Below are 14,234 nucleotides of genomic sequence, written 5' to 3'. Positions count from 1 at the left end.
AGTATTTGCTATACATGTGAATGTAGTTCGAAGTTTATGTAAATGCCATGGTTCATTCCTCACAGCAGCATATCTTTTTAGCAGTCCTGATAATTGCCATAAACCTTTGTTTGAAACATGTTTTTTAAGGTGCTGCTTTGTGCTCTCTCACAGATGTGGCCGCCCTGGCGTGTGGCCGAGAGTTCTTGGTGAGCTCCAGTCGTGAATTACTGGACACGATGATGCACCTCCTGGGAGACATGAAGCCAGGACTCTGTAACAAATTTAAAGTGTATGATCACTTTTTGTTTTTCCCTTTCAAGTGAAATGCATTATCTTGCAGTGTAGGGCACAGTGATTAAAGTAGTTTTCCCGCTTTCCCATCATTCCTTTCCTGGAGAGGAGACATAGTTTTTGGAAGCTTTTTTCCCGGTAGCATTCCTTGAAGATATACTAGGATTGGCTACAAGGCTTTATCCAGTTTTTTTGTCTCTTTGGAAGTTTCTTAGGCACCATAATATTGTGAAGATGAGCAGGGATGCTCCCTTCTACCTTGGGAGGTGTCGTGAGTTGAGTGTCAGATAAAGGAGATGTGAGTTTGAAAACAGAGAGGATGTGGGAAGTGTGGACTCGAATTTATTCCCTTCCAATATGAAGACTGTAAAATGTCACATGTGCTTAGTGAAGAAAGTGAGTTATGGATCTGCTAAGAGCAAAAATAAATTTTTTTAGGCTACTTAGTAGCCAGACTCACCACACCCTTTAGTTTGTAAGGGTTATAGACTTAAGTTTGTTAAAAGTTAGTTAATTCCTTTGAAAGGACCTCATGATACAGCATTAAAGGCAGGGCCCTGTTACAAGAGTTCAGATACTGGAAAGTAGTTTTTGGTTGGTGAAGAGATGAAAGAAATTATTTTCTTTGCCTGTTCCTCAGAGATGTTATAAGCGGAGGCCGGGACTGAACAAATTACTGTGGCTTAATGAGCGGCTCATTTGCTAAACTATGGGCACTCGTTCATTTGGTCAGGAAGGTGGTTTAAGCCACTGTGATGTTTTTTCATAAATGGGTCACACACACACACAAACAATTCCTGCCCCAGCCAGCTGTCACAGCTCAGCTGACAAACAGCAGCCACAGTAACCTGACCACGTCCTTGCACACATTTAGGCAGGTTGTCTGGGATAGGCCTGGAATCAGGCTCAGTCTGCGCTTTGGAGAGGTTTTATCTGGCCTGATCCCAGCTATCAGAAGGGCAGATGTCAGGCATCTACTGGCTGCCTGGACTTCTTCCCACAGAGGGTGCTGTCAGATGATTGCTCGTGTGAGGGGGGGAACAAGTTGCCCTCTGGAGGTGTTTGTCTCTCCCTTTTTGGTGTTGAGGGGAAAGCTGAGCAGCCTGTGCTGTAGGTAGTGGCTTGATCAGTTAACTGCTCTGTTTCCCAGGTGTTGGGCCTGAAGGTCAGCAGTAGGTGTTTGGGTTTTTTTAAGCCCCAATGGAAATATTTGTATGAGGACCTCAACTTAAGAAAGAAAAGGTAATTTGTGTAAAAGGAAACAAAACCAAGCAAACAAACAAAAAAGCCCAAACAATAAACCAACCTTGAAAAGAGAACCTATACTGTCTCAGAACTTGTAAATTTAAAAAAAAAAAAAAAAGGACTTTGAGAGGAAGAGGGAGAGGGAAGTATTCCCACACACACTCACAAACACTGAATTTCAAGTGAATTTGTACCTATGGATCCAGATAAACTATTTTTGATCATTTCAGTTTATATTAATGTAATTGGGTGATGTAATTGGATTCTGAGGGGCCTTTCTTTTGAATGTATGTTTTGGGTTGGTTTTAATTATATTTCAAAATCTGCCTGCCTTGCAGAAGAATTGCACATGGTGATATAAGCTTGGCTGCGATACAGCACTGCTGGTAAAATATACATAACATAGAAAAATCCCACAAGGGATTCCACACAGGCCAGATTCTTAGGCCAACAAATGGAGGGAAGCTTGGAAAAGAGGTTGCACAAGGCAGTGGATAAGTGAGAAATGTTAAGCATATGTTAAAATAGCTTGAATTCAGCACAGTGATAATGTTTTCTGATATTCCACAGAGCCAACATTTTCTTTTCTTGCTCTGAACTTGTCATGTGACAAAAAAATTGCTGTATTCTGACGTTAGAGCAAATGCCAGAAAGGCTGTTTCTTCATGGCCTTGTCATTGAACCAGGGAGCCCAATTTGCTCAAATCTTTTAGTGCAAAATGTTTCCTCTGTGTTTGCCTTTCATGTCCATGATCAGGTTCCTTTTTTGCAATGAGCTCCCTGTGTGTCTTGTCACTATTCAGTTCTAAAAACCTGTTATTAACACTGGATTTTTTTTCTTGTCCTTTTGGGGGATTTTACAGTCTCCCAGCCCAAAGAAGGGTTTGGGGAGTTGGTTGATTTGTTTTTAAGTTGCTCTCTGCCTGTAAGGTTTTTTTAGCTGCTTATTAACCTTAATCTACATTTTCATAAGCAGATATGTCAGTAGAACTCCCTTTTCTCCCTACCATAAAGAACATAAGGCAGGACAAAATGAAAGACAGTTGTGAGATAAGGTTGTGATAATTACCATAAGTTGTATTGCAGTTTCTAAGTTATGTGAAGAGGGACTCTGGAATCATCATAAATAATATTTACACGTACACTTATATACATGTACACACAGACAGATACATTTTTAAAACTATACCTCACAGCTGAAAATGTCTGTTCATTATTTTGGAAATGCAAAGTATTTTTCTCAAAACCACCATGGTGTTACGTGGGAGAACATCAACTTGCAATTTAATCAGTTAAGGTTTAGCTTATTATTTTAAAGGATATGGTTGTTCTTTGCTTAGTTTTGAGGTTTTACAATTCTTTTCTAGCTTTTATTTTAAAAAACGTTTTTCATTGCTGTGTGACAAAACAGGACAAACTATGAGTCTAATTCTACACTCAGAAATATCAAAGCAAGCTGATAAAGAGGAATTCTCTTACTTTCACTTGTGCAAATGTATAAATAAAAAAGTTACATGGAGAACCTATGATTTATTCCAAAAGTGCTGTGATATCCGTTGTAGCCTGTGAGTATGGAATAAATATATCCAAGGCATCAACGTGAGTGCTGGGCCTGCAATCTCATGGGTGTCGTTGCCTTTCTGAAATAGCAGTGAAGTGAAAGACTTGAGGTTTTCTTCTCACCGATGTAGGGTTTGTTCAGCATTTGTAGATGTTATTCAGTAAACATATACATAATTATTCATTGCTATAATTGAATAGTTAGGAACATTTAACTTTGCTGATGTAGCAGTTGAAAGTAGACAGAAGAAATATGTACTTTGGTAGATATTAGCCTGTTTTATGCACTAATCCCATGTATTAGGCAGACAAGAAGGGGCTTTAGCTGTGCTTTTATAGATTTTAAAGAAAGCATTGACAGATACAGTAGTACAAGATGTTAATTAAATTTGGCTTGCCTCAATAGGAAGATTATGAAGTGCATAATTAAAACACTCTCCATGTTAAAAAAAAGAAACCAAAACAGAAAGTATTGTTTATTCCATAATTATGTGTGCCAAGTTTGCTTCAATAAGCACTTTTGCCATAATTATTGCCAAAAATACTTACTAAAATGTGCAGGTACTAGAGGTGAAGGTGGTATAAAGGGCCTGGAAATGCTTCTGTGTTGTGCCCAGGAGAGTGTGTTGGATTAGATGTGCTATTGCATATCAATATGCTACTGCACTGGCTTGTGGGGTGGGTTATGTCATCTCCCAGCACTCCAAAACCTCAGCTCTTCCTTGGAACTCCACCACCAGTCCCTTTTGTCTGCACAAAGCAAACAAGTGATACAAAAATACAAACACAGCAGTACCTTTTTGCGTCACTTTATTTCTAACTGCAAATGTCAGACAGATTAAGGGTGAAAGACCTTCTCAAGAAATGTTAACATTCCCATTATAAGATACTGGCTTATTGATCATTTCCCTTCTGGCTGATTGCAGGGAGTCATGACTGTGCTCCTTTCTCCAGGGTTTGTGTTCTGGAAGCCAAGAGCTTCAGGGGCTGCGTGAAAAGCATATTTTTCCATGTGTTTGGAATACATGATTTAATAGTAGAAACAGTAGAAACAAGCACATATATATTGCTGATATATAATTTGAGACTTGTCTCTTTTTCCAAAATATAAATTATTAGCACGGGCTTCTGCATCAGCAGATGCCCGACACAAGTGGCAAAAGGTGCTAAAACATGCAAAGAAATCCCAGGCCCTCACATCTTTTTTCTTTCAATTCTAGGCTAATGCTAATGTCACTTTACAACGTGAGCATCAACTTGAAAGGCTTGAAGTACATCAGTGAAAGTCCAGGTTTTATTCCCTTGCTTTGGTGGCTGTTGAATGGTGAGTTGCTCTAAAAACCTTTTTAAACGGTGACTTTCAGGATTTCGTAGATTTGCAGTGGGTGTTGCAAATAACAAACCAGAAATGTATGTGATTAGCTTGTGACAGATTGAAAGTAAACGAAAAGGGCAAATAGCTGGAGGGAGTTGTGCACTTCCCATAATATTTTTGGCATTGTATGTAATATTCCATCAATAATTTGTGGGTAGTAGAATTAAAAAATAGGGAACGGAGAAATTTGATGAAGTGGATTTAAAAAAAAACAACAAAGCCACCTGTATCTTCACATACCAACTTTAAAGTAAACCCTGAGGGAGAACAACCTATCAGCTCACTAGCATTTAACAAAATAAAATGTACACGTTTTGGGTAAAGAAACCAATTCTGTAATTACACTGACCCATTGCAAAAGTGACCCTTCTCGAGCTGAAGAGAGGCCTCGTGCTCTCACATGGTTTGGGTTTGCAGAGTTTGAGTGCTATTCCCAGCTGTCTTTGGCCAGTGCAGGACTTGAAGGACGTCAAGGGCTCGTGTTGCCTCTGTCAGGTACGTGAGTGACATCCAGGCCCTGCTCTTTGGGAGGCTGGAAATCCCTGAGTAGGAGCCAGCAGGGTTTGACGTTGCCAGTGTGTGCACAGCTCATGAGGGACAGCAAGGACAGCAGTGAGGACAGAGCTGTGACACTCTCCTGCCCAGGAACTGCTGCTGGAGTTGCTCTGTCTTGGTTTTCTCAGGTTTTTGTGGGAAGATTTTGGTGTGCAGTTCGTAGGACTGGGGAGGTTGATTCTCCCTCTGTGCTGCAATGCAAAACCCTGTTAAAATGCAACTGGTAAAACACTAACAGCAAGCTGGAGTGAGAGAGGTTGCATCTGCTTTTTGAAGAAATTATTTTGATACTGAAGTTTTGATAGTGAAGGAAAAGCTTTGGTTTGGGTTGGTAAAGTGGAAGTTACTTGTATTGCTCATAGTTCCCATAACTTTTTACAGAAAATGTAGCTACTCATACTTTTTATCAAATAATTTCCTGCTGTGGAATGCCACAGGCCCTCTCTTCTGAGGTCTCAGGAAATTAAGTAATCCTTGTAAGGGAAAACACCAGTTCTATAGAATTTCTAAATATATTTTGAGAAAAATGGTATCCTCAGAGAACATCAAATACGTGGTCCTTTTTTCAGCTGTGCTGAGAAATTTAACATAAGTTACTCCAGGCTTTCCTTTTACTCCATGTTGGCTAGTATAGACATAAGCTGTTCTATGAAAAAATACCAATCCAAAACACCCTCCAGAATCCTGTCCGAGTTCCTAAAGATGCCCTTCTAAATGTTGTGATGAAACAAAGAAGATAATCATTTGATGCAGTCAGTTGTCTGAAAAGGGCTCCTAGGTCACACAACAGGATGAAAATTGGGGCGCAGTTGTAATTAATTTGCAGCTACTAATGGAAATAAGAAATGGAAAGGCTTCTCTGCAGTTTGGAAGTGTTAATTGGGTATGTCTGGGTTGTAGAAAGGAAAGACAGGCATGGCTAATTCCTTCACTTTTTGATAAAAAAGTTCTCCAGTTACAGCAAAGGAGGGAGATTCTCAGATAAACCACTTCTCCTGGCTCAGATTCCTGACTTTGGAGGAAGTCTGCTTGCTGTCAAGGGAGAGAGAGGTGATTAGTTTGTATATCAGATAAGCGGTCAGATCCAACACCCAGTCTCGTTCCCATCATTTTGTGTGGGATCTCTGTAGCCTTCTCTACAATTAATCTATTTCTGAATGCTTCAACTTGCAAAATTCAGTAGCTTCCTCCCCAGTCTTGTTTCCCTGGCCAGCATCTTCAGCCTCTGCTGGCCATGATTCAGCTTATAAACACCTGGAGCTGCTAGAGCATAAGATCTTGTTTTTTCCATGCGGGAGCAGAGCTCTACGCTGTGCTGGCAGAGTATCCTGTACGTGCTGCCTGCCTGCAGGAAGCTTCTTCAAAGAGTGTTTTGATTAAGGCTTATGAGATGACTCAGCTTTCCACAGTTTTGTACGCTTTTATCAGCATTCCCACTAAGAGAGGCCCCAGAAATCATCCTCTGATTTTTTTTTTTTCATTTCCAGAGATCCATCCTGTTTGCTTTTCCATCATCAATCTACAAGTGTCTGTGACCTCAGCAGATACATCAGACCCATTTTTCTACCATTTCCTTGTAAGCAGCTGATAAATCCCTCAAATTCCTTCTCTGAATTCTCAGACTCTGCCCATCCTTGTCCCCCAAAGAAGAATGTCCTTCCCATTGAGTGGAGAGAGCAAATAATTGACTCGATATTCTTTATTTCCCCAAGTTGTCTCTCAGGCTTTTTGAAGAGACAGACACTTGCCTTGATGTTGAATACATGAATTGAGGAGAAAGGAGTTAAAAATCTAATAAAGGCTCCTAGTGGAGTAATAATGTTAACAGCAAACTGTCCTACTGTCTTTGGAAATTTTGGATGAGCTGGTATGGCTTCGTGTTCACTAAGAACTCCTCTTCTGCTGAGGCTGTGCTGGTCACAGGAGAAAATCAAATGTTTTACACACTTTTTGAAGGTAATGCAGGTCTCTGTAGTTTTAGCACTTTATGAGGTGGGCTACCTTTTTCTTCTATTTTTTCCCCTGCCTTTTTAAAACTGTCTAAAAGATGGGCACCCTTTAATAAGCAACACCAATCACTGAAAAATATCCTCTGTGTAGGTATCAGCTGTGCCTACCTACATCTTCCCAGCCTGGTGCCAGCATAAAACACATGAATGATGACTCAGATTTCTGTCCATGGAGCAGCTTGTGGGATCAACAGAGTTCTCTCCTCATGGAGCACCATTTGTCTGCAGAGCAGCTGTTCCCATCTTGGAGAAAACAGGCAGCTTTAGTTTCCTCCATCAGCTGCTGCCCCTGTGTTGATGTCTTGGCTGAGGGTTTCACATAACTTTCAGATTTAAAGAAGCCCTGTCCTCAGCAACAGAAAAAGAAGCTTTATCATTTTGGGTAGAAATCCACCTGGGATTTGGCTGGGTTTTCTTCCTGGTTCTTTCCATCTATAGATGCAATAAGACTTCCATCCTGTAATTCCCAAAGAGGTAGATTGGGACTTTTCTCTGCCAAGATCTTTTGAAGAATAAGAAGAAACAGTCAGCTCAGGTATTAATCAGAAAGACTAGATTTATGTTTTTCATTTTTGATCTTGCAGAGCATCTACCAACAAATGAGTGCTGGAGAAAAGGAGTCTAGGCTCTTCTTTTTGTTTAGGTGGGTGTTTTTTGTTGGTTGTGGTTTTTTTTAATTGTTGTGCATCTTTATTTTGTTTTATTCCCACTTTTCTTTGAATGCAGTTTCAAAAATTTTCAGATACATGAGAAAGCGTGGAATTCAGAGTCACTATGTCAGTGACATTTCTGGTCTGTAGCTGGGAAATTACTCCAGGTACTTCATTAAAGAGAAGACAAAAAGAGGAGCATGACTAATTTTAGATCCTGCCCTTCAGTTTCCTCCACCGCAGTTCCACATGGAAATCTAACCTTGTTTACCCAAATCCCTTGCAAATGATTATAATACAAGCATTATAAATGCTTGTATAAAGCACATTCTCACTTTGCTGCCTGCACCCTTCAATATTTGCTTTCCATGACTAACCCTGAAGGCTTCTAATGCCTTGCTCTTTTACCTGAATTCATTATGGCTGTGAGAATTTTTGAAAATTCAGGCTATTTGCATGGCAGCATGTTATTTCAAAGACATCTGGACAAACAGAACCCCCATATTTATAAACTGTTGTCTGTATTAAAACAAATTTTGGTTCATAAATCAAAACCTCAGGTTACCGGTCTTTCAAGTGCTCAACACTTTCCTACCCTCCAGACTATGCAGTGAATCTTAAGAAGGGGATTGCCCTTCTTGCCCTTTAAGATCACATCCCTTTTAGTAAATGTGAAGATGTCAGCTCTGACGCAGGAAGGCCCTGAGCCACAGGGAGCTGGGAGGCTGGAGGAGAGGCCAGGGGGAGTCTCACTGAATGCTTGTCCTTTTCCATACTCAGACTTTTCCATACTCAGCTCTTGCCTGGATGGAGCTCCAGCTGGGTGCAGAATGGCTGTCCTTACAGGAGAGAGGGGAATGCTTGGTAGCTGAACTCCATGTGAGAGCAGCCACCTGGCCAGGGAGGAGACTGCAGGAAACCCAGCTGTCACACACGAGCTGGGGCAAATATTTTGCAGAGGGAAAGGGCATGTGTGTCTGTAGGAACTGCAGCAGCAAAGCTCAGGCTGTTATTTTTCTGCCACGGTGTGCTCCCTGCTCCTTCCCCACAGAGCATCCTTACTGCAGCATTTCTTACCTCCTCAGGCCTATCAGCAGTACAGAAATGCCTGGAAAACTCTCTGCTGCTGCAGGTGCTGCTTCAGCATTGGCAAAGCAAAGGGATGTTAACTGGGGGAAGCCGTGGCCCTGGCTGCCCCTGTGAACACAGATAAGTCTGACCGGCTCATAAAAAAGAAAGGCTGAGTGGCAGATCCCCCCTTCCTGCTGGAATCAGACAGTAAATGAGTTTAATGACACCTACAGCAGTGGTGGGAAGCTTTGGAAATTGTAAAATCACAGAATGGTTTGAATTGGAAGGGACCTTAAAGAAGACCCAGTTCCAACCTCCCTGCTGTGGAAGGGACACCTTCCACCTAGACCAGGTTGCTCAGAGCCCCATCCAACCTGTCCTTGAACTCTTCCAGGGATGGGGCATCCACAGCTTCTCTGAGCAACCTGTGCCAGTGCCTTACCACACACACAGTGAAGAATTTCTTCCTAATATTTAATCTAACCCTACCCTCTTCCAGTATGAAGCCATTGCCCCTTGTCCTATCACTACATGCCCTTGTACAAAGTCCTTCTCCAGCTCTCTTGTAACCCCTTTAGGTGCTGGGAGGGGCTCTAAGGTCTCCACAGAGCCTTCTCTTCTCCAGGCTCAACAGCCCCAGCTCAACCTGTCTTCATAGCAGAGGTGCTCCAGCCCTCTGATAAGCTTTGTGTCCCTCCCCTGGTCTCACTTCAACAGATCTGCATCCTCCTTATTTTGGGGATCCCAGAGCTGGATGCAGCGCTGCAGGTGGGGTCTCACGAGGACAGAGGACAGAGCAGAGGGGCAGAATCCCCCCCTCACCTGCTGCCCACCCTGCTTTGGATGCAGCCCAGGACACCACTGGTTTTTGGAGCTGCCAGTGCACGTGCCTGGGGCATGTCCAGTCCCTCATCCACCAAGCACCCCCAAGGCCTTTTCCTCAGGGCTGCTCTCAATCCGTTCATCCCCCAGCCTGTATTTGTGATGGGGATCGCCCCGACCCGTGTGCAGGACCGTGCACTTGGCCTTGTGAACTCCTCTGCCCCCGAGCACGGACGTAGCCGTAAACAGCCTGCTGGCAGCAGATCTCACATTCAGGTGGCCAGGGAGCGGTGTGGCCACGTGTGAATTGAGTTCACGCAGCTCAGAGCCAACCGTGGATAAGCTGTTCAGCACTGATGTAATGCCATTACCTAAACCCTGCTGCGGGGAAGGGTTCAGCTGAGAGCTTGGCGCTAATGACAGATGTGACTGAAATCTGGCCGCGCTGTCGGTTGCTTTTGTCAGTGAGTGACAGCCAGTGACATCAAAGGGTAGAGCTGGCAGCCGGCAGGACGTCAGCAAACTCCAGCAGTTTCAACACCTTGGTAAAATTACATCAGCATCTTATGGTGGTGGCAGGCTTGTGATCATCCCTGGCTGAGGCAAGCAGCTCGGTTTCTCCCCCTCTTCCCCAGAAATAACGGTTATAGTTTTGAAATTTTAACTGGGGATGTGTGTGTTGGTCGTTGGGAGGATGTGATGCAGTGATTTGATTATGGCTAAAAGGGTTTTGTTTTTTTTTTTTTTTTTGATCTTGCACAAACAAAATGTTACTCAGCTAGTGTAGAAATGACTAAATCTGGAAGCTATTGAGATAAATATAATGCTGAATAATGAAGATTCCTTACATTTCCCTGAGTGCTCTGTAGACAGGGCTTTTAGAAAAAGTCCCTAATGATATTGGAGACAAGAGAAAGGATTCTATGGTTTGCTTTTATTTATTTTTTTTTTTAATCCTCTTAGGAAACATGATTATCCGTAATAAGTAGTATTCTCAAAACCACATGTAATCCTAAGGGAGTGTATTTTAAGGCATATGTATTTATTTAACTGGGAACATCTCAGAATACATTCAAAACAATGGCAATCTGAGGTTAAATGCGTATTAAGTCATCCTCTGGTGCACGATCATTTCCTTCCTTTGCTGTGTGCCCACGTGCCTGATCTGTTCTTCATTTGAGTGACTCAAGCCGTTGAGCTTCCCTGGCTGCTGCTGGAGGTTCTTCCTAGAACCCCTTTGCTCTTACTGGAAAATGCCCTTGCTTGTCAAGCTGGAAATCATTTCCTGATCTCCTACAGATCCTCATTTTTTGTTGGCTCCCCTGCTAACGCTTCTTCCCTGATCAATTCTTTGCTTTCTACAGCCCTTAAACACTTGCAGATAACAGTAACATCGACGCCTGTAACAGTATTAATAAAAAAAAGCTCTTTTCATCTTACACATGTGAAGCTTCCCAGCAGTACTGCAACTATTACAACTATTAATGGCTTTATTTCATGGAGGAACTTTCCTTCCTTCCCAGGGAGGAAGATTGTAATGAACTACATAGATTTCACTCCCCAAAGCTGCTTCTTACCTATTTGGGCTATAGTTTGTGGCTGCTATTTCTGGTGAATAAACGTAGAATTCTAAGTACAGAAAAAGGGGGCAGGTGATTGTGTGCAGAGTTTGAACATTATATGTGGCAAAAAAATAGGCATTAAAAAACCAGAAAAACTGTGGCAGGCATGGAGACAAAAATGGAAGGAATGAGAGAATGAATTTGAGGCTTTTAGTCGTATTTTGATTGGTTCAGAATAAATCTGAAAGCCAGAACTCTTACCCAAGGTTTTTTAAAAAGGGTTCCCTGAAGTGTTGCTGCCCAGACAACTGGACATAAAGTGTTGCTGTCTGTGAGGCTGAGCTGCAGCATTTCTCCATGGGTTGTGGCTGCTTATAACCCAGAAAGTCACATCATGCTGGAGATGATGATGGAAAGAGACTCCTTGGAGCCTTCAGCCTGGGTGTCAGCAATAGGAGTGGCTGTACCATGGGTGTGCCCACTTCTGTGGGGTGTGCAGCACTAATCATGGGGGTTTTATTGATGGTTTGCCAAGAGAAAATAAAATTCCTTTCCTAAGGGGTTGGGTATTTCCATTTATGATGGAAAATGGAGGAAGAGAGAGAGAGAGAGAGTGCCTTCCTTGTGGGTGTAAATCAGATGTGACAATCTTTAATACTACACTTCAGCCATGTGCTACTGGGAATTACTTAAAAATCCCAATTTTAGCAGTCAGTTCCATGCTTAAAGCCATAGTCTTCTTCACTGTCCATCACATTCTGTTCTCTGCCCCCCTGGGTGCTTTCAACCCTTGTGCTTTAATGAATAATTCTCCTCAGTCCTTTCTCAGGTCACTGGCGTTAGGTATTAAATAAGCCAGGAAGGGAAAGAACTCACCTCAGCCCACCAAATGCTTCCTTCACCCTTGGTGCAGTGTGGTTTATCACTGCACTGCATTTGTGCTCCTTCAGTGAGATTTCGGCCTCTCTGGTGATTTTGTGCACAAAGGGACCCGAATTAATTTTCTCAACGTTTCTGCACAATGCCTTATCTAAAGCTTGCTGAGGAGTAGATATGCTAATGAAAAACGCATTAAAAATGCACGGCACGTGGGGCAAAAAGCTACTTCAGCCATAAAAATATATTAGACATTTTCATTTGGAATGTGCAGAATAGAGAAGTCTTTCTGCCACGTGCTTTTGATAAAGCTGTAAACCACTAAATGCAAATGGACTGTTGTGAATGATTAAAATATAATGCTCGTAATGTTTCAGTTAATTAAAAATGCATCCTGTGTTCTTAGCAGTGGAGTTATTACACGTCTTCCTGGCTTAAGTCAGTCAAAGGTCTTTGCTGCATTCCTGAGCAGCAGTGCTTAGCTCCAGTACCCGTTTCAATTTTGTGTGGACTGAATTAAACACTTGGAAGGTTGATACATGGTTACTAAAAAGTTTTATGAAGATCAATTATTTTGTTGAGCTTTGAAGAAATCCGAAGGCTCGCAGAAAAAAGAGTGAAAGAAAAGCCAGATGATTTACTGCGGATTTGATTCCTTGGTCTGTTTGTTTGTTAAGTCTGAATAATCAGGGGATATAGCTTGTTCTGCTCTTAAATCGGATTCCATCCAACAGTGCATCCTGAGTACTGGATAAATCCAAGTGGATAAATTCCCTGCTTTATAGCATTTTCAACATCTGAAAAACAAGGGAAAGGTTCCTGGTTATCTCTATCTCCCAAACACTGCTGAGTAGAGTCTGCTGAGAGAGGACCAAGATCCAGCCAGCGCCAAACGCCAGCTGGGAATTACGGTCCTTGGGTTATTCCCTGTCTGCCTGGTGGGTCATGAGGAATGGCACCTTTTAATGCTGCCTTTTTGGACTCGTAACAAACCCTGGATATTTTTTCTTTCCTGCTTCTAGACCCGGACACAGAAGTTTGCCTTCATGCTCTGAGGCTCCTGCAGTCGGTGATCCTGGAGCCAGAAGTGTTGGCCAGGACAGCCCCCGAGATGAGGGATACTCTGCCCTTCCAGCGCATCCTTGCCCTGTCAAAGAGCCGCAATGCAGATCTGCAAGCGCTTGCAAAAGAACTACTTGAAGATCTTAAAATATTTGAGTATGAAGCGTAGAAGGGCTCTAGGACACCAACTGCTCACGTCTCTACTGTATTTTTGTGCTGCAAGAGTTGTTGGAGATGGCTGAAAAAAAAAAAAAGGCCACTGCCTAAAGTTGCTCTGACAAAATCCTTTTCGGAAATTAGGTAACCCAACTGAAACCACACTTGGGAAAACATGTTGGGTTTTAGCTGCCCAAATACAATCTTAGGGGCTCTGGTAGAGATGGGACAGACTGAATTTCTTTGAGTAGGATTTTGCTGATAATGGGTTTCCAGAATGGTCCAGGTTATGTTATCTGTTTACTCTCTGGAGGGAGTAAAATAGTCTTCTCATTCACTGATAATACATAGTTTATGGCAGTGATAAAAATCCTTTTGGTCCATCCTTAAGAATTATTGTACTGGGAGGAAAACTTTGCTGCCTTTCATAACTCTTTTGTGTCAGAATGGACCCCACTTCCAGTTTTACTGTTGTTGTTTCTCAGCTCTCTTCTTCTATTCTAATAAAAGAAAACTGAAGTTCTGTAGCATGTAATGTATTCTGCTTTCAAATGTTGTATTCAGAGTCACTCTTAACTGCAAGTCGCCCAGGTCTGTGGCTGCCAGGCATGCTAGAAACTGAGCTGTGGTTTCTAGAAAAGTCCTGAGAAAGGAAATAAACTGCTGTTGCCCATGGTAGTCGTGTGTTGAGAAGAGGCTGAAATGAACTGCTGCTCTGTCGTGAGCAGCATCACTTCCCCTCTCAACCGTGGTGTTAGAGCCTCTGAGTAGAGCTTTCTTACCCTAGGGGTAGATGCAAACACTTGTGTGCTTGGCATTAGTGGAATTTACAATTTTTTTAAAGAAAAAAAATAGCATCCATTTCTGTGGTGACAAAAACAGGGCCAGTTAGGGGAGGCTGTTCAAAGGAACAGCAAACGAGAAGTGCAGTGCTGGGGCAGCACCTTTCTCCATACTAAAGTTACTGCACCTCAGCTGGGAACCCAATGCATTAACAAAATACAATGTGAACTTCAAA

The 14,234-nt window shown here is 42.4% G+C and overlaps 1 protein-coding gene across 6 annotated transcripts in view; it reads left to right on the top strand.

The window, feature by feature from the left end:
* Positions 1-13,751, top strand: part of HSF2BP (heat shock transcription factor 2 binding protein) — a 29,525-nt gene extending 15,774 nt beyond the window's left edge. For 4 of the 6 annotated variants that reach the window (XM_027878074.1, XM_027877991.1, XM_027878233.1 and 1 more), the window contains 3 exons: positions 154-271; positions 4,299-4,402; positions 13,021-13,751. In XM_027878074.1, the coding sequence (XP_027733875.1) occupies positions 154-271; positions 4,299-4,402; positions 13,021-13,229 (431 nt within the window). In that variant the 3' untranslated portion in view covers positions 13,230-13,751. The other 2 variants (XM_027878399.1, XM_027878315.1) reach the window with 2 other exon arrangements.
* Positions 13,752-14,234: the final 483 nt, after the last annotated feature.

The sequence above is a fragment of the Empidonax traillii genome, unplaced genomic scaffold, assembly GCF_003031625.1.
Source record: "Empidonax traillii isolate 1590-97213 ecotype Southwest subspecies unplaced genomic scaffold, ASM303162v1 scaffold1:size7828297, whole genome shotgun sequence".
Taxonomy (NCBI): domain Eukaryota; kingdom Metazoa; phylum Chordata; class Aves; order Passeriformes; family Tyrannidae; genus Empidonax; species Empidonax traillii.
The sequence above is the reverse complement of the archived record's forward strand: the minus strand, read 5'-3'. Positions and strand labels throughout refer to the sequence as shown.